Below are 20,717 nucleotides of genomic sequence, written 5' to 3' on the forward strand. Positions count from 1 at the left end.
ATGCGAGACTGACATTGCACTGGGATTGAGAGGAGCTGCTCTGATTTGCAGTGAATCCAGTCAATTGTGTATATGCACACAGCAGCAGAAATTACCAACATCCAGTTGATGCTAAATTTTTAGATTTTGGAGCCGATCACCGACCACCAATGTGATCAAAAGATGGACTTGATTATTACTGTACAGCTGGCACTCGCTATTTGTGGCCGTTCAAATGCATTGGAAAAAAATTATATTTAAACCCTTAACACGGAGCGTGAATTACGAACTAGCCTATGTATGTCCACATTGAAAAAGAAGAAAAAGAAAGTGAAGTTGGAGTACTTGCTTGCGGCTAGCAAATGGTAGAGACTTGTGCCATATCGGACAGTTATGGCACATTTAACTCACGGTTCTAAAAACAACTATTTGATTTCCTGACTGTGTTGCAGTGATGTTGGTAGCTATGTACTATGTAAAGGCAATAAAAACTGGGATATAGAAAGCCAAAATATTCAAAAAACAGGTAGCGGTCACATCGTCATGCGGGCCAAGTTAAAAATCAAACCCAACTAAGGCATTGGTATTAGTTCCCATCCCAACACTCACATACGGGATGTATTCTCCTCATCCTGTTTTTTTCGTTTGTATATTCGCTATGAAATGGTTAACTCATTTTAGGCCTGTTTTTGTATATCTTGACAGGCAGCCTGTGTGGTGGCCCTGCTCCGGATTAGAGAATTAGGGGGAATTAGGTGCTACCCTCCAAGAGAGAGAATGAGGAAGAGAAGACAGGAGGTGTGAGAGGGGAAGTGAAATAGAGAGAGTATGTGGAAAAAAATACACATGATGCACCTTATCTCTCAAGCACACACTGCTGGATTAGTCGAGGTAGTATGCGTGTGTGTGTGCACACGCATGTGTACATGCTTGTGACTGTTTATCAGCCCCTTTTGCCATTTAAATTTTACAACACGGAAATAAGTGGCACATGGTGACATTCATCATATGTCCAGGGACAGGACAAACCAATTCATTCTCATAACGTCTAATGTCTCAGTACAGCCTCATGTCTCGGTAGCAAACAGCCGGTTCTATATCAGGGTAGGGCAACTTAAATGATGGAGGGGCCCCAATTTTGAATTAGTGCTACTGAGGGCCCACATAGAACCACACACCTCCTAATCAGATACATGACAAAAATTGTAAATTGGGACAAAATAAATAAATATAGCAAAATTTATACCTCGGTCACAGTGCCATTATGAACATTCTTTTTGGAAATATTATAAAATGCCATGAATTTACTTTTAGAATGCACTTGGTTATGACACTCTCCCAGCTGATTCCGTTCACTGCCTTTGTGGTGTCCTTCAAGTCTTTGCTTTTAGCAACATTTTTGTTTATCGGTCCACATTATCTTTCACTGTAGCTGTTTTTGTTTTTTACTTGAAGGCACCTTATTTTCATAAACTGTGATTCAGCAGTCCTCAAAGACCGGCTTTGTTCATAGACAATAATGAATTGCTACAGTTCCCTTTTCCTAACGAATTTGCATACAATAGTTTAGTTATCTGTAGCACTGTGGCGCATATTGCCTGACTTTCATTTGAATCTTGGGTTCACATTTCGACTCAGGCCCTTCTTGTATGTTTCCGTTGTGCTTGCCTGTTTTTTTTGTTTTTGTTTTGTTTTGTGTACTCCTATTTCCTCCTACATGAAAACACAAAATTTCCTGCAAGTATGAATGTGCATGTGAATGGTTGTTTGGTTTGCTTGTGATCTTAACTTTCTATTTATTAATTTTAATTATTTTTATTTATCTACCGTTTATTTTGCTCACTACTATTTAGACGGTTTTACCAACATGTAGTGGCTATTATACATTTTTTTGAAATACGGAAATGCTGCATCAATATGTATAACTTTTGAGAACACTGCGTAACGTACCATTAGATGTTTCGGAGAAAGACAAAAAAGTTGCGAGGCCCAATTTTCTCATCATAAATGAAGTTTGATTGTGGTTATTTATGTCTGGGAACGATTGTAATTTCAGTATAGAAGAGCTTTTACCCCACACCGCTGCTATGGCAACCGAATCGACATGAAGGTAGTGGAGGCCTGCTCTAATGGTATTGTCCTTGTACTGTATTGATTGACACACAGCCTCATATGCAAGCTTAAATTATTTCTTTTAGTACACACACAGATGCAAACACACACAAATTCGTACCCCATAAACCGTGATCAGATTATTATTTCCCTCCCCTTGTCATTTGTGCACTCTGTCCCCAGGAGGCAGGCACAAGTGCCATACTGAATCACTGGGGGAACCTAATTGTAGCATGTGCAAATACGAGTTTCAGGTTCACATGTACACTACATCACATTCCTATACATTAGATCAAAAAGAACATACTGTAATTTATGCATGACCCAGTTTCACCAAGATGCATTGCTCTCTGTTCATCTTGTTTTATGTCGCTCTAGCTTCTCTAATTTGGTCTCTCACTCCTCTCGCTGCCACTGTGCAAGTCTCGCCATTGTAGTCGCTGCTGTCGTGACTGTACTAAATAGAACTTGAGGCAGAGAGGAATAGAGTCTAGATCTGTGTATGTGTGCGCGTGCAGTCGTCGTGTCAGCAGAAATAAGCCTCTTTCCGGCAAGATATTTCCAGAGGTGCCGTGGTTGGCTGTGCACAATGTGGCTCAGTGGGTCTAAGTGTTTCTTTTGAAGGGTCACAGGGTTGAGCAGTAATGATCTGTGTAACGCTGTAGTCCAGAGAGTTTTTTCATAAAAGATGTAATACACGGTAGAATGGTTGAATATACATAATAGATAAATAGACATAATTTTCCTATTTACATTGATACTGCGTGAGAGGTATACATTTCTCAATATATTAGATTATTGTAGTTAAAGTGCAACACAGTGAGTTATTGGTTTGAATGTTTGCCTCACGGTTGCTGTTATTTTTTTTAACTTCAAACAACAACATATGATTGTTAAGGGAGAAGCAAATTTGCCCTGGCTGTGGATTGGCCTGGCGGCTGTATGCTATAATAATGCAAAGAAAGAAACTGCGTAAGAAATTAGAAATAGAGTGTCGACACTTTTGAGACTGTTGCTTCCCTTCATTGACTTTACCTTGACTTGAATTGACTTTTCAATGACGGGTACATTATAATTCATTATACATATGGTTAAATACAGTTGCAAAACAAACTTTACAGGTTGCATATTGGTTTTTAAAGCTTACATGGCATTTTAACGTCTGCAATGTTATGGTGCCTTTCATCTGTGATTCAAGTTCCCAGTGCCGCAAAATAAGTCCCAGCAAAATTAGTGACTGACATTTGGACACGTATGTAAACTAGTTGCCGATAATTCAGTCCAGTTTAACCACGTTGTGGTGGGCTTTAGGGTCAGTTACACAGTGGCTTAAGAAAATGCCCCGTTTTCTCTACCTGGCAGTTAAAAAAGGAATCTCGTTTTTCTTCCAGAACTACGGCCTAGAAACAGAAAACCTCCGGACTCTGTCACATAAGTTGAATGCTTCAGCCAAGAACCTTCAGAACTTCATCCTGGGAAGGCGAAGGGGAGGACACTATGATGGAAGAGCTTCCCGAAGGCTACCCAATGATTTCCTCACCTCAGTGGTGGATTTGATTGGTGCGGCAAAAAACCTTCTAGCCTGGCTTGACAGGTAGGAACTGCTTACACAATATAATTTGGACAGTGATTTTATTTTATGTTCATTTTTTTTGCCCAGGAAAAAGTGACATTTGTTAAATTAACTCAAATAAGCACACACACATAAGCTAAAACACCTGCGCAACCTATATATAAAGATGAGCTAAAAGAGAATTTTTTTTAGCTGCATAAGAAATAATTAGGCATTACAGTGAAATGGTGTTTGGCAGTAACAGAGTCAAAAGGGTCCAATATACACGTACAGTACACACACACGCACGAACACACGCACGCACACACACACACACAGCATCATTTTTATTGATTCTATCGATACTTGGATTGATCTGCACAGCCCTACTGCAGACCTTAAGAAATTGAGGGAATACGTAAAATGACAAAAATGTGTTTAACTTGTCTTACTGGCTCTACTTCATTCAGAATGTTACACCACACCGTTCTTGTCCTTCATTTCAGGTCTCCGTTTGCCAGTGTGACAGAGTATTCATTACTGAAGAACAATATTGTGCAGCTCTGCCTCGAATTAACTACCATTGTACAGCAGGTAACACCCCCCCCCCCCACCACCCACCACCTCACACATGCGTGCTCAGGGTCAAATTACTGCTACAAATTACTGTTGGCGGGGGCGATCTACGAGAAAAATCTTTATCTATTTACATCTTATATTTATTTATACATAAAATTACATGAAACACACACTGCAAGTGGCGCACACTGGAGAGGGGGCTACATAGTAAATGCCCGGTGTACAATTTGGGGTATCAGAATCTTGCTCAAGGACGCCACAGCAGTTTTGCCCAGGCCACTTAACGGTCTTCTTATGCCGAAACAGCAATTCTCAAAGTGTGGGCTCCTAATGAATTCAGCGTTCAGGTGCATGATGTTACAGTGAATTCGTTTTTTTCACTCCACTACAGAACACTTTTTATTTGCAGTTCAGTTGTATTTAATGTTGTTTTTAAATATATTTGTGTACAATTTGTATTTACCTTATGTGCAATCACTATTTATGTATTTTTTTTATTCTATTTTTAAGCGCAAAGATAATGTTTTGATTACTAACACTGTTGCTACAACATTGTACTGATCAGCCAGCACAGGTATACGCATAAATTTCCCAAATTTAGCTAACTAAATCTTTTTTTTCTTTTTGCCATCTAAAGCAGTGTTTCTCAACCAGTGTCAATCGTGAGAATTGAACGGAATTGGCCCTTGAATATATATTACAAAGTGTATAATTACCAGGACTGTCCACTTTTTGTGACATTCTTCTACGGTGGTATGCTATGAGATTTTTCTTTAACCTAAAATATGTGCCTTGCTTGGCTCAATAGAGCTTGGGATTCACTTCCCTCCAAAAATGGCCTAACAAAACTAAGCACCAATTGGACCTAGCTCAGGTCTACACTAGATCCCGTTTTTGTAGATTTGACTATGAGTGGAACATCTGCTAAGGGCTGTTTGCAGCTGATGGGATAAGAGTGCTCTATCACAACTGCTCCCAGCAGTTTCATTGATTGACTGTCAACCACAATCCTCAGCTTCACTTAAATGCCTTTATGGACAATGAACAACTCGTTTCTCATACTTTCATTTCCTGTCCTCCCTCTGCTCTCTGTAGTGCCTCCATGTAGATTACCTACATTTATACTTTTGCCCCTTTTCTGTGAGTGATTGCTACTGGAGCAATCGTATTGACCATAACTGCTCTGGACCGTTTCCATGGTCTGTATTTACTCTAAGATCCAGTTTGGAGTCAGTGCCCACAGTTAGTCCTGGAGCCTTACAGATAACACCCAAACGGTCTAACAAGGGCCAGAGTAGGGAAACACCACAATGGTCCAAATGGACTCATGGTTGCCAGAATGCAGCAAGACACACAATGAGGGTAAAACAGCCTGTACTAATGGATCAAGCAGATGTATTGTCTATTACTGTGTGCATCTGGTGGGCTCAGTTGGCTGCTTTCCAATAAATAGATGACCAAGTCACAATCGTTAAATAACAATCTGTCAGGTTCACATGTCGATAGGTTTCTAAAATCTCAGTAAACTGCTCCCTGTCTTATTAACGCATATGCATAATCATTGCTTCTTATTAATAGAAATGCTGACTTTTAGTGAAATAGCATCGTCCTACCTATCGGCCCTCTCATTACTCCCAAATGTATTTTTTACAAAAGGACACTCTCAGAGCAGAAGTTGACACCAATATTTTTTCTGCTCTTTTCACAGGACTGCACTGTGTATGAGACAGAGAATAAGATTCTTCATGTGGTAAGTTTCTTCTCCATCTGTATATGGAAATCTGATAATTCGAAGTGTGAGCCCTCGAAGCAAATACGTAAATATAAAATCAGCTATGCTTGCATTGAATATAGCATGATGAACTTGTTAATGATACAAATATACAAACTCAGTAAACACATTATTCATACAGTACTTGCAAACTTTGGGGTCTTCTTCATAGGTCCCTATTTCAGGTAGTTTAAAGAGGGCAGCCGTAATATTAGAAACAGGTGCATGCATTGCAGTTCAAAACTCCTGTATACTGACCTACTGTAATAATAATCATACAAAACTTGTTCTCTTTTTAAGGGCAGGTATTTTTTTGGAAACTCTTATTTTGGATAATGTTACGCACTGTACCTATTGTTGTGTTTGATGAATGTACGTATATATGTCTGTAGGCACGTGTGTGTTGTGTTGTCTGATGTGGGCTGACAGTTAGATTTGGACACTCTCTCATATCATTCAAGGTCAGCTTGAGGAAACCAAGTAAAAGGTTGTCAATTATGGATAGACTTATCCTTAAAAATGTGATTATTAAATTATATTGTGCGGCACGGTTGCCCACTGGTTAGCACGACCACATCACAGTTAAGAGGTTGTGGATTCGATTCCACCTCCAACCTTCCCTGTGTGGAGCTTGCACGTTCTCCCCTGTGCCTGCATTGGTTTTCTCTGGGAATTCCGGTTTCCTCCCACATTTTCAAAACATGCGCGGTAGGCCAATTGAGCACTCCAAATTGTCCGTAGGTGTGAGCGCGGATGGTTGTTCATCTCTGTGTGCTCTGCGATTGGCTGGCAACGAGTTCAGTGTGTTCCCAGCCTGCTGCCTGATATCGGATGGGATAATTTAATTGTAATTTATTGGAACTCTTTTGTAACAAAGTTGTAACAGAGATGTTAGAGACACACACACACGCACAGGCACACACACACACACACACACACACACACGCTCACACACTTGTGTCAGACTAAAGGCTACGTGTGACTCTCGGTTGTGTGTGGGAGGTTTTATGTGTGAATTTGGAGCAAGCATGAAAATATTAGAAGGAGGTGTTTTTAGACGCTGTTTGTTTGCTTGCTGATACTTATTACTAGTAATTAAATCAAATGGACCATGAGATGAAGTGACACATTCCACTAAGCTGGTCACATGACGTAAACCTGTAAAGAAACAAACACACACGGGATAGAAATACTAAATAGGAATAGAACTCAATCAAGATTACGATTACAAATGTAGAGCTCCTGGTGTCATTATTGTCCGTTCAAAACTTTCCATTTAGGCAGTATTTAAAATAGAGGCATACTAATAGAGTTTTGGAACAAAGTTCTGTGTTGACCATTTTAACAGTGTCACATGTGACCTCACTGTAAAAGAACAAAAACAACCAAGTTAGCAACCCATGATAATAGGCCATTTCACAACATTCAAATTATCAAACTGTTTTTGTAATCATGACAATGAGCTAATTGTTCTTAAAATGCCTTCAATCACAAGCTGGCATTCCAACTGAGCAGCTTTCCGTGATGCGCAATGCGTTATATCTGATATCACAATTTCTCAAAAATGTTTCCAAGACCTTGATGAATAGAGTCAAGGCATTTGTGAAGGCATCCCTGATCTTATGTTAACTATATGAAAAATAGTAACAAATTAAAAAAAAACTTTCCGTTGCTATTGGTCAAATACTCATTCCCAAAGTACAGACAGCTCAACTCTGTTGATAATGTACTTTTCAACATGAAATCACATTCACTTAGCCAGACCAAATGCAATATTTCCTTCAAAATCAAATCAGCTGAGCAAAAAAAATGTTTTCTCTGGAATATCTTCTCCAGTAAAGGTTTATAGAAGAAGCTGAGCAAAATATCTTACAAATCCTAAATGTTAAATAAGCAAGTGCTGTGGAACTTAAAGGTCAAATTCAAAACATTTTCCCCTTAAAGGATATTGAATTCAACCATTTCAGTGTCAAACTGTTATCAGCATAACTTCATAATTAATTTACAGGCAATGTCTTAGCAGCAATTCAAGATTCTCAGTTCTTGGTGTGACTTTTGGCTTGTATTCCCATTTGGGGTCAAACTAGAGTAAGTTATTTGTCTTACTCTTTTTGACACAATCAGCCCATTTCTTTTGGCTGGCTATTGGGTCACTGACTCGGGAAATGAACCATGCAGAATCACAGCAGTAACATGTAACATACTATCAATGCATTTTAGCCTTCTCGCTGGTCTTAAAACGAAATAAGAATAAATTAACAAGTACACAATCTTTCAACTCTCACCTGTATTGATGAATGAGGATGTTTAGCAAAGATTGCTGCATTTTTGCCATATTTTACAAAAACTCACACAGTGTGCATGCGTGCGTACGTGCAAGCGTGTGTGTGTGTGTGTGTGCAGTTGTGTGCAGTTGTGTGCCCGGACCTCATTGTCTTTTCAGCCTACCCATCTTTATTTGCTGCTCCTTGTTCACTTGCCCTTGTGAGTAGTGACGGGCAACTCGTGGTCGACATTGCATACTCAGTAACACTTCACCTGGATATGCTGGATGTCTCCCAGCTTTTGAATTTGAGTCTGAAAATGTCATGTAATTTCCATTTTTATATAACATATTTGTACAATATTTGTTGATTTCCAAATTGATCAACCGTATTTTGAGTTTTTAGTCTCAAAACAATCAAATCTTCAATGTAAAGTGTATGAGCTACAAATGGAGGTGATTCAGTATGTGATAGTGAGCTTCCGGCATGTGGTTCACTCTGGTCAGCTCTAGTGTCGTGGGACTTGTACGTTTGTCAGCTTCTGCTCAATAATGCAAAACACCCTGCTACTTTGCTCTGCTCTAGACTACAGCCTGCAGCAATCAGATGGACAGAGATATTGTGTGTGCATGGGGGGGGCATATGTGTGTCTATGTTTTTGTGTGTGAGCGAGAGCGTAGTGCACGGGTCTGTGTGCCTGATGGAGCGTGAAGTGTGTATAAGTGTATGTGTTTTTATGTGCGTTCATGCATAAGGATGAGCACTATTACATAACGCTGTCCTAGTTGTGTGTTTCCCCCCTCTAAACTCCCCTTCATTTCTGCACTGGACCTGCACTTCTTACTTATTGTCCTCCCTACTTCTCTCCTCTACCTCTCCCAATCCTTTTTTTGTTCATAAATTGTTGCAGCAAAGCAAATACTAGTCCTGCATACACTGGTGGCGCTGTATGTTTGATGCAAGTAGGAAAGGGGGGAGGAGAATGAGAGGAGGAGGTTTGAAGCATGAAGCCAGATTCTAATCCATTTGGCAGTGTACTATGTCTGGCTTTCTGTTTGACTGCTCTTAAATCTCACGCCAGCCAACTACATAAGTGAATTTCTTCCTAATCTGTGCTCTGATTGTCCGGAGGCATGTCAGATCAAGGCTGGGTGTGTCAGTGGAAGAGAAGTAGCATCTCTACTCTGGTGACTTGGCTTTTTGTGTCTTGTTCCGTGTTAATCCCAGGTCAGAAACTGTTAGTCCGATGATCAGACAGGAGGACAAGTAGAGCCGTGACCTCATTGCAGCTGGGAGATGGAGGCTATTTTTGGCTCTATAATGATAAGTTTGTGTTCTTACACTTTTTTGCTTTATTTCCAAATGGAGATTTAAAGTTCCCTCCGAACATTCATACCTCAGATAGTGTAGAGAAAACTTTCAGAACATTTTACAAATAACCCATGCAAAATAGGGTGCGACTCACTCGGATATAGCCAAAGTTAGCCAGAGCATGACAATAAATTGTCTCCACCTTTTTTTTTGTATTACACGGAACGATTCAGATTATCAGATATCAAACGTGTATGAGTGGTTGAGCGCCTGTGCATGTGTGTGTGTGTGTGCGGGTGTGCGCATCTGTTTAAAACCGGCTCTCTTCCTTTCCAGACCTATAATCCTGTAATTGCCCATTAAGATTGAGATCAGATTATTTTATGGACGGTTTATCAGTGTGTGCACCATAAGGCATCATGCCACACCACTTGATATGAATAACAGTAATATTGTGAGATTTTTTTTCTCTCAGTTGGTTCCTGGAATGTGTGTTTGTATGTGTGCAATTTTGTAACTAAGCTTATAAGGAATGATAACCGTATGTGTAAAGCCATTGCAGTCAATGATCCAATATTAGAAGGCAGAAATGCTGCTGATAATTTCACTAGTGATGCATGACCTAACACACTAATAAATGGAGAAAAAAAAACAGTCACTGTTTGTTTGAAACACGGGCAAGGTAAAGCCGCAGGTTTTTTTTTTTTACACACATAATGGGCTCATTATATGAATTTACAGGCTACTCCAAAAATGGTAGTATTTACTCCTTGATTGTCTGTTTATAATTTGTTTTTTTCTTTTATGTGATTTTTTTTCACTTGTGATTCATTAGACCTGTATCTGTGTCAAACACCTAAATTAAAGTGAAATAGCTGACCAATAGCTGGTCAAAGGTGAGTAAGCGAGAGTAAATTTTTTTGAGGTATATACACTGTGGTCACTGTGTTTAAGAATGTGTTGTTGGGGTGGATTTTTTTTCCATGTAAACCATCAGCCTGGAAATGATTATAATCAGTATTAATTTGATTGCATATCAGAAATTGTCATTAGTGTAATTTGGGTCGGCTGGTACAAATGATGTGTTACTCAGCGTGTGACAAGAATCATTCTGTTATGCCTGTGGACAGACAAGAAGTACTTTATGTCAAAGTGGTGAAAGCGGCGGTGATGTGCAACAATCTTAACAATTGAGTTTGCTTTCACGTGTTCCAGCAAGGTCACAATTGTATACATCTTAGATATGAAGCAATCTCAATAACTTCAACACTCTGTCATTCTCTCCTCCTTCTCTCCCGTGACCTCCAGTGTAAGACTTTAGCGGGGATATGCGACCACATCATCTCTCTGTCATCGGACTCTCTGGTCTCTCAGTCAGCCCATCTGGAGGTTGTCCACCTGACAAGCATCATGCCCAGTGAAGGCTTGGTAAAGGAAACACACACACACACACGGATGATTATGGTTGATGAACTTGCACAGAACCCTGGCTTCAAGCCCATCAAGGACACGTCCATCCATCGTCATTGACATTTCACCTCACATTTGTTCTTTCATGATAATTGTAAACGTGCAGCCGCTAAGTGGATACCAACCATATTTTCATTTATTTTCACATCCAGTAGGTGTATATTGGCTCATGTAAAAACGTGTACATTTCAGATATAAATACGGTATGAATATTCGTCAACAGTCAACATCTTCCAACATCAGTTTTCTGATGCTTAGCCGTGATTGGTTGTGACCCAGCAACTGTGATATCATCTTCAGTCGATAGCAAGTGGCAAAATGGCTCCTCCTGAGATGGATGAAAATGACTGGATTACGCTGATTAACTCGTACTACAGTGTAGTAACTACACAAACTCAATATTAATCGAAATGACTAGTGGGGGCACACACAACATATTGCAAACAAAATTTGGGGCTTGACTTCCTCTTTAAAAGAGTATGCCTGGTGTGAGATAAATTTAGATTATCAGAAACCATGTATTTGTGGTTTATGATGCTCTCACGGGCTCTCTTTTTGAAATGACAATAAAGACCACATGGTAGATGGGAAACTCTGTAGATAATGTAGTCACGCCTCAGAAAACAAGGCAGATAAACAGCTCGATCTTTTTTCAGTATTAGTTGTATGCCATGTCAGCATTGTAAAAAAGAGAGAATGTTGCATTTTGTCTACTCTGACAAAGCTTCCAACACCTTAGGTGCTTTCACTGCCCCTGAGAGTCGAATACCCTTTTTTTTCAATCGAAACAATTGTAGATGGCAGCATGTAGTCCTAACGAAGCACTGAAGGAAGCAAATGAAACTACTCGACTACTGAGTAGCGAGCTGAAGACAGTGGTATAAATATTGACGGTGCAACCGGTGCAGCACACCGGGGCACAAATGGTGTTAGGGGCCGATGGAAAACAACTGTTCAGAATTCCCACATAGTTGATTTTTTTTTTCTTTTCTTCATTGAATACCTCAGTACAAATCTGTCACACTGAGTTACTGGTATGGGAGGACGAAATGATAATTTGTCCAATCACGTGTCTCGAAGAAAGGACAAAAAGAAGCAAGATGAGGTTCACGCTAAAATGGCTTAGGTCGGCTTGTTTTTTCTAATCAAAGTCAGGGGAAAAGGTTGTCCTGCTGGAGTCGAGCGATAACTTAAATAACTCCGTCACTGAAGCGGCATTGAGCCGACTGTCGCGTTCTGCTTCTTCGGGCGGTCAAAAGACTTCCCCGCCACCACAGTCTCAAAGGATGAATTCGACCAATTCGACTGTGCCCACCTGTGGACCTTTTTTTTAAAGACTATTCTGTCCAGACAGTGAGGACTCTATGATGTCAATGCAAAATGTTTGTGTACTGTGGGCCATTCCCCAGAGCCAAAAAACAAGAAAAGAGACTCGTAAATTACTTTGCTGAGCACAAAATCCGTGAGATGAGTTTGTAATGTGTGATTACAGCTTCTATCAGAATTTTTTTGGGTGATATTCAATAAAAATATCACAGTATTAAAATTAGAGGCCCTGCAAAATATGTGGTGACAAGAGGAGTTCGCTTGATTGGCATTCACTTGAATTTAGAGCACGGGTCTGGGCACTTTTTTTTTTTTTTTTTTGCACCCGGGCATCACCATGATGTGATGTGCCTCTGGTTGAAGAATACATGTACAACATAGTATGTCTTCCAAAACCAGCTTTGTCAAGCAAACTGCATAACATAAAATACAAAATATACAGTACTGACCCCCGTGGGAACAAGCGGTATAGAAGATGGATGGATCGATGTATATGAGAGCCATTTATTTATTTATTTTCTTTCTTTCTTTCTTTCTTTCTTTCTTTCTTTCTTTCTTTCTTTCTTTCTTTCTTTCTTTCTTTCTTTCTTTCTTTCTTTTTGGGAACTGAGGATACTAATTGGTGAAACATTTTCAGTGGAAAACCTTACCATTCTTGTTTGATATATAGATTGAATAACCTGACCGCTCTGTGTCTCAGTTTTCATATTTTGCATTTCATAATATGCCACACATTTTCATTGGGAAACATATCTGGACTGCTGGCATGCCAGTCCAATATTCCACCCTGTTGTAACACGTGCAGATTATGGTTTAGCATCATCACCATTTAAATAGACGTCGCGTGGATGGCAGCATATATTGCTCCAAAACCTGTGTATGTCTTTAAGCTTCAATGGTGCTTTTACAGATGTACAAGTCTCCCATGCCTTGGACACTAACACACCATCCTATCACAATTGCTGGCTTCGGATCCATCATAGTCCACCTGGTTCTTTTCTGTTTTGGCCTGGAGAACACAACACCCATGATTTCCCTAAACAGCATTCTGTTCTTATTTACATCTTCTATAAGGTCTCAACTTTGTTGAAATTAAATTTTGTAGACTTGATATACGGAACAGAACCTTTGGAAGGACAACACAGCAAAGACAGTTTGTTCACTATTGGCTCAGGGAAAAATACTTTTTAATGGCTGTAATTTATTACTTTGAAGGCTTGTTGGACAGATATTTATAGTCGAGGCAGTGAAGCAGTCCTTCAAGAAAAATGGTAATGAGTCAGAAGGACTTATATTATTGGCATTGGGACTGGGTCAAACTTTGAGATTTGAATGTTTCTCTTTTCTTTTTAAGCAAGTCCTAGATCAATGGATGACAATTTAAAGGAGGTCCCAAAATAGGTGACAGGAAGCGTGAAACAAATGCAAATCAAATCCAGTTGGGACAAAGTCCAAAGACAGGACAGTGTCGTCATGAGGGAGTGAAACAATTATGGAAAAAAACAAAACAAAAGCAAATGAAGTTTTATCTACAGACACGAAATTACTGGAGTGCGTCTTGCATTGACAATTACCCTCTGTCTTTCTTGTCTTTCAGGGGATGTACATCAAATCTACATATGATGGACTTCATGTAATAACTGGGACAACAGAGAATGCAAGTTTGATAGACACTCAAACACATCATTACGTATATTCTCATTTGATCTATTAGGACTGTTCAACCTAAATTAGATTCCCCTGCCTATAATTTATTCTTTTGCAGTCTCCAGCAGATCAGTGCAAAAAGATTCATGCTGGTGATGAAGTCATCCAAGTAAACCATCAGACAGTGGTAAGTGTCAGATTTAATCCATGTCTTTGAAATGCTCAAGAAAATGAAAATGACCTACTGTTCATGTTTTCTTTCTGTGAATTCATACTCAACAAGTTTTTGTTCTCCATTCAGAAAGTTACCATGACACTTGGTGCACTCCTTTTTAGCAATGGAGGCTAAATTAGTTTTGCAACTTTAGACTTTTGGATACATTCTTTCAGACGTTTATTCGCACCAGTCTGATTTGAAGTCGTCTTTGGAATGTGTTTCCATTGGGGACTCATGTTGCTCTTTCACAACTGAACGTAGAAGTACAAAATCTGCATCCATTTTAAATGGTTGTTAATCTGTGAAAGCCTGTGACTCATTGTAATATGCTGTCAACTCTTCTACAATAGATCTATTTAATGATTTTGTTGATATTTCTAGAGAGGATGGATTTTTTTTTTAATCTAGTCTCTGTGTTGTGCCGTCTTGCTGGCACGCTCCTCTGTGATGCTTTCCTTTAGCTTCTGGTGTTTTCCATAATTCTTGTGAGGGAGCTATAAAGTACGACTCCACCTGACTTTCCCCCGGGTGATGGTGCGGACCGCTCCCTGCCGGGCGCTTAGTTCCAACCGCTCGTTACTCCCTCTGGGAGACCCTCATCTCTCTGATCCCTCACCCCGGGGGGTGGAGATAAGCACATGGAAGAGGAGCAGGTCAGGGTAAGAACGTGATGAGGCAGTCAGGGCATACTGGTGTGAGGCAAAGCTCGGACGTAGAGAGAAGAGGAGGTAAAGAGGAACTCGAAGAAAAAAGGTGGAATGGACAAAGAGGTGGAAAAAAGTGACAAGACAGTTATGAGAGGAACAGAGAGCAATTAAGAAAACATGACCACTGATTACTTTGACACAATGTTCTTTATGTGTAGTAAGGTGAATTTTAATGATGCACACATTCCATTACATGATAGGGCTGTTTTGTATAGAATAGCCCATACATTTAGGATCGTTCTTGTGTGAAACCTTCTTCAAGAAAAGACTGGTGGTTTTGTTTATGAGGTGAGAGTTAGAAGTTGCTCCAAAACCAAAATGATTGTTTGAAGAGGCAACATAATTATGTGTTGGTAATCGCATTTGGGAAAATAATGAAGACTCCTGGGATTAGAAAAAACACCCCAGCAGCAATTTATGTGATGCTGTTATCCTGGTGAGTCTCTCCTTGTATCCATCTGTTCTGTGCATATTTGCAAAGTGAACATTTTCTAACTGGCCTGGTTAACATGGTTTGTGTATTCTTGGAGTGTCTATGTGGTTGCTGTGTATACATGCTGACCAGCAGGGGTGTCACTAAGATTTATAGATAGGTGAGGTTGAGCCCCCAGGAGATGTGAGCGAATGAAGCACATGAGCAGAAATTTGGACTAATCATGACTGTGAAGTTACTTATTAAAAGGTTTTGGATGTATTGAACAAAAATACAATACTGTGTCAGATTCGGGATGACCATTTGTTATTTCCGTCTATTTTTAATCCAGTAAGCAACTACATACAGGAAATATGTTATTATTATTATTGTTATTGTTTTATGAATTAGAAGCGTTCCTGTTTCTATATGTGCCAGTGACGTATAGTGACAGGAAGAACCGACGGACAATGTCACATGCACGGCCAACTATGTCCTCCGAAAGGGGAGATGTTGCAGTTTACCTGCCAATGTCATGGACGGTCCCCAGCGAGTCTAATTTTTGTTTCTGCAATTTCAAGCACGGAGTACCCATCCGTACTACGCCACCAACCATCCTCATTTTGATGCAAATGAGTGATCCCGGGAGGATTGGATGGAAAAACACTATTTCCATCCCACAAGGGCGCACAAAGGCACAGTTACGTCCAATTCTTCCAGTGCTAAATCTAGCAAAATAATAAAAAAGGAAGAAACTTTACTCATGCATGATTAAACTCCGCTTTGCCCTAGACTTGCGCTTGGAACCAAAATAGGACCCTTTTTCTTTATGTTAACACTCATGACTTTAACAATTGTTAAAATTGTTAAAGCATTTCAGACCAACTAGAAAGCAAAGTATTATGAGATTTTCTGCTCTCAGCTGGGAGCTATCTGATGGTTACTAGCAGCAGTCTCCATTTTTACTTTTAGATGGGGTTTGTAATCTTTAATATTATTTTGTTGTCAGTGTCTGTGCAATGGCAGTGGTACATATACTAAAGCCACTGGTCATCCAAATGAGTGGAAGCTCAGCTCCGCCTCAGACAGATCATCCCACTGACCCATAGACTCCCAGAGACGCTGAGCGTCCGATGCAGTGTAGGATAAACCGCAGCATTTATCTAATGATCGTCCAGTTTTGCGCAGTGGAACAACCCACTCTACAAAGCAGCAAGCCGACTGTGTAAAAGCACCAGTCATTCTGAACAAAAGATTAATGTATTCGAGCGTATATTTAGTCAATCACATGTACAGATAGCAGCATATATTTCACTACTTTTATTTTCTGTTAGCTAAAACTGAACTTCTCTTTCAGTCTCAGAGCAGTTTCCACTGCATCAAGCATACACACCATAAATTGCTGGAGCAAACGGTCGCAGGGAAAACGTGGACTGGATAGTTCTGTGATCCTGATGTGCTTTCTTGGTCATATGCTCCCGTTCGCACATAAGTATTTTTTTTTTCTGTGCACCTCTCTGACACACCCAACTTTTAACTTAGGAATTTGTGTGCAAGCCACCAGAGGGGTGACTCATTGATGTTCGAGGCTTCTGTAAATCACGGACCATGGAGTTTTCCTCGGACTTGTCACAGAACTCTGTTTGATAAACAGAGCATGCATGATTATATCTTAACGTAGTTGATATACATGTCATTGCCAGTGGGACCTGCCCAATACTCAATCTAATACACTACACTTGGAAAGAGTGTGTTTTTTGATTCTGTATGAAATAAATTCAACAAATTTAATTAAAATTCTGTGCTTATGACTGAATGCATGCCCTCCATGTGTGGAGGTCCATCCATATTGTTTTATAGATAATCGTTGCCCACCCTTTGTTATGCAATAGACTGGGAAATTTATTTTAACATATCTGACAACAAACAAAAAAGAAGCAAAAAAAAAATCATATCCAACTCACTATTGTGCCGAACTCCAAGCCACAAGCAAAATATGTTTGATGCGGAAAAGCTCCTTGCAAAGGTCAGCTGGCGGCGATATTTTTCACCACTTAATATGAAATGTGATCACGTTGGCATAATGTGATAAGAACATGTTATATCCGGTAGGCAGTTGCTGAGCCAGGTGTGTGACGCCGTCGCTGGGCAGTTGCCGGGCAGTTAAATGAATCAAATTGTGCTTGTGATCATTGCTGGATGAACTTTTTGTCAATATTTTCATTAGCCCCTCATTTAGCTACATGAATACCCGTTCTGGAACAGCTCTCAGTACGACACAGTGTGTTAATGCATCACAACAAATGACAATGCTTTGATATATATTTTAGAGTCTCTGATACTGTCGATCAAAGGTGATCATTATTATGTTTGGCAAAATGTATATTTTTGTTCTTGTTTGATTTGTGTTTTGCTGAATCGCATTACAACACACATTTTGTACATGTAAAGTTTAGGAAAAGTATTCCAATGAAGTGAGCAGAAATGCCACTACAGGCACAAAGGAGTGAGCCAGTTAATGATCACATTATACTGTACCAAAAATACACAATTTCCAAGTCCAAAGATAAAGCTTGTGTTTTTCATCATATTTATAAATTGTTTCATGATTTTAGCGACTCATAAATCAGATCTGTGGTCAGGCTAGCAACAAACCTGTAATCAATTTGTGATGAATTCTTAAGGTACAAATCTTAATCAATCCAGCAATCAGTCTTCGTGTGGACAACACCCCTTCATTTTAGGCAATTCTATGCTTCCAACCTTTTGAATATTTTACTGAAGTCCCCATAGATCAATAAAATTACTGAAGGACAATATTTGGGGTGGATGATCTTGACAACTTTGACCTCAACCTCATCAAACACTTTTTGTCAACTAGAACTAGAAAGAAATAATTTAATTATACTCAGAACAATTTAATTCGATTAATTCATGTTCTACTCAGGTGGTTCTTCATTTAATTTCTGTAAATTGATTTAATTTTAACAGATAAAGCACTTTTTTGTGTTACGATCAGTGAATTTTTTTTTATCACGCTAATATAAGTTGCGACTGGGCATATCACCTGACTTACGACTTGCTTGAACCAAATAATTACTTGACTCCACTTGCTTAAAACTTTTCTAGTAACTCGACTTGACTTTTTTCCACAGCAACTTGGGACTTGCTTGAGACTTGAAGGTGACGAATTGAGCTGACCTTGCGACTTGCACACATTTGAATGACTTACTCCTATCCTTGTGTTTTGTGCTCCCCAGGTGGGCTGGCAGTTGAAGAACCTGGTCAATGCTTTAAGAGAAGACCCATGTGGAGTTATCCTAACACTGAAGAAGAGGCCACAGAATACCTTGAGTTCCACTCCGGCACTGCTGAGGAACGTGCGATGGAAACCACTAGGCTTGCAGGTAAACACCACCAGCACTGTTATTGCACATGGCGGAATTCATTCTGCTTCCTTATTTTTACACTTCATATTAACCTTTCAAAAGATTTATGACCGGTTTGCTGGTTGTATAGCGGTTCACACTGCTGACTTTGATGTAGCCAGCGTGGAATTAATTCTTGCTCAGTGACTGTAGGTGTCAAGATGGATGGATGGATGGATGGATGGATGGATGGATGGATGGATGGATGGATGGATGGATGGATGGATGGATGGATGGATGGATGGCACATCCAGACACTGCTTTCTTTTCCCCACAAATATTGCTAAGATTTGTCAACCATTACAAAGACTTAAGCTCTTAATTTATTCATGAGGAACTTCAGGATCTGAAACAAGATCTTCTACGCAGCAGTTTCTGGAGATAACTCACTGACTCCAGAAAATCTTACTGTGTCTTCACACATTTTTAGCATCACAAGATGCAAGTGTGTCCACATGGGTGAGCAAAAGGTATCATTCACGTGGTTGTCCGTGCAAAGCAATGTTTTCTGTAATGACACCTTTTGCTCTCATTTTACATTTTAAAGTGTTTGGGTTGACACTGTACAAACAGTATATGCTTCACATCAAACACATAAGCCTTGTTTTATAGGAAGGATCGTGCAGCTTTATAGTAGTTCATCCCAAATGTGTCAAATATTCCGATGGATTATAACTAAATACAAAAAAGAAACAATTTGTCCCAGAATGATCATGTGATTCAAGGCCCAAATCCCTCAGTGGCTGTCTTTTCCATTTCTGCGTCTGTCTCCCTCTTTTTGTGCTTTTGCCTTTGCCTGTGTTGTGTATGAAGAGCTAGAGGAAGAGCAGTGTTAACATCCACTTGGCAATGTTTTTTTTTGCCAACACTGAACACATTTGTCACGTGTGCCACTCATTGTTGGAGACCCCGTTTTCATAAATCTGTAATATGTGTAGGTGTATAAATAATTACTGTTTGTAAATGCCTGCTATTTTGGGACACATAGATTTGTGAGTTATGTATTGTTAATAAGAAGGCTGAATAGGTAAAAACTTATGGCTTCTTTGACATCGTCGTCAAAGTTTTTTTTCTTTTTTCCGTGCCACTGGACAAAATGACAGATACACACTTCAACCCTCGACAGCTTTATCTGTGTGTCTTTTATATACCCACTTTGCGGTATGAATGCTGCTGGACCTGAATTTCCTGAAGGAGCAATCCCAAGGGATGACTAAAGTTAAGTCTATGGCAATGTCTAATGATTCATAACCCGGTTTTGGCGGAATAATAGAATGGAAGAAAATGAAAAGTTCACATTTATGTTGATAAATGTGTTTGCACGCTCCTTTATGCAACTCAATTGTAATGTTAGCGTACCCTTTTGCTGTGCCTATTTTGCTCTCGACGCTGCAGTGTTTTATACTCCGCAGTCTGTACATGGATGCAATAGATGCTTTTAATGCCTCAGTTACAGCTTGAATAAAATGCATGATGATATTAAAAAATAATAATAATAATTCGAACCCGACACTGAAATACATAGTAGTCCGATAAGTGCAAGGAAAGATGTTAACATTGTTATATGGGTAACATCATTCTGTGAAGGTTCAAGCATAAGATTTGTCAAGTTAGTTTGTAGTGAATGCGGCTGAACTCAAATGGTTTAAGTGATGTTTTAACATCTTGGAATGTCACCTGCTGTGAAGTTCCATCCTGCTCATTGTGCACCCCCGGCCCCACTTTTCTATTCCTAATGCTGGACTGTAATCACTAAATTACTATTTGCTCTCTCACAGCACAGCTCTCTCTCCTCTCCATCACCACCCCCTCTTTTTGACCTATTTCCTTGTTTCTGCTTCATCGCATCCCGTGTTTTTTTTATTCCAACCAGTTCTCTTTTTTTTTGTTGAAAAGCTGTTTGACTATAAACAGAGGTAGACTCAAAATGAAAGTACAGAAA

At 39.6% G+C, this 20,717-nt stretch overlaps 1 protein-coding gene across 3 annotated transcripts in view; it reads left to right on the forward strand.

The window, feature by feature from the left end:
* LOC148404164 (connector enhancer of kinase suppressor of ras 2) overlaps positions 1 to 20,717 on the forward strand; it is a 55,881-nt gene that overhangs the window by 19,915 nt on the left and 15,249 nt on the right. For all 3 annotated transcript variants that reach the window (XM_088374908.1, XM_088374910.1, XM_088374909.1), the window contains exons 3-9: positions 3,483 to 3,685; positions 4,150 to 4,237; positions 5,931 to 5,972; positions 10,877 to 10,996; positions 13,962 to 14,021; positions 14,130 to 14,198; positions 18,608 to 18,754. In XM_088374908.1, the coding sequence (XP_088231034.1) occupies positions 3,483 to 3,685; positions 4,150 to 4,237; positions 5,931 to 5,972; positions 10,877 to 10,996; positions 13,962 to 14,021; positions 14,130 to 14,198; positions 18,608 to 18,754 (729 nt within the window). The remainder of the gene's footprint in view (positions 1 to 3,482; positions 3,686 to 4,149; positions 4,238 to 5,930; positions 5,973 to 10,876; positions 10,997 to 13,961; positions 14,022 to 14,129; positions 14,199 to 18,607; positions 18,755 to 20,717) is intronic.

Source organism: Syngnathus floridae, chromosome 1, assembly GCF_059516105.1.
Source record: "Syngnathus floridae isolate MCC-2025c chromosome 1, RoL_Sflo_1.0, whole genome shotgun sequence".
Lineage (NCBI taxonomy): Eukaryota > Metazoa > Chordata > Actinopteri > Syngnathiformes > Syngnathidae > Syngnathus > Syngnathus floridae.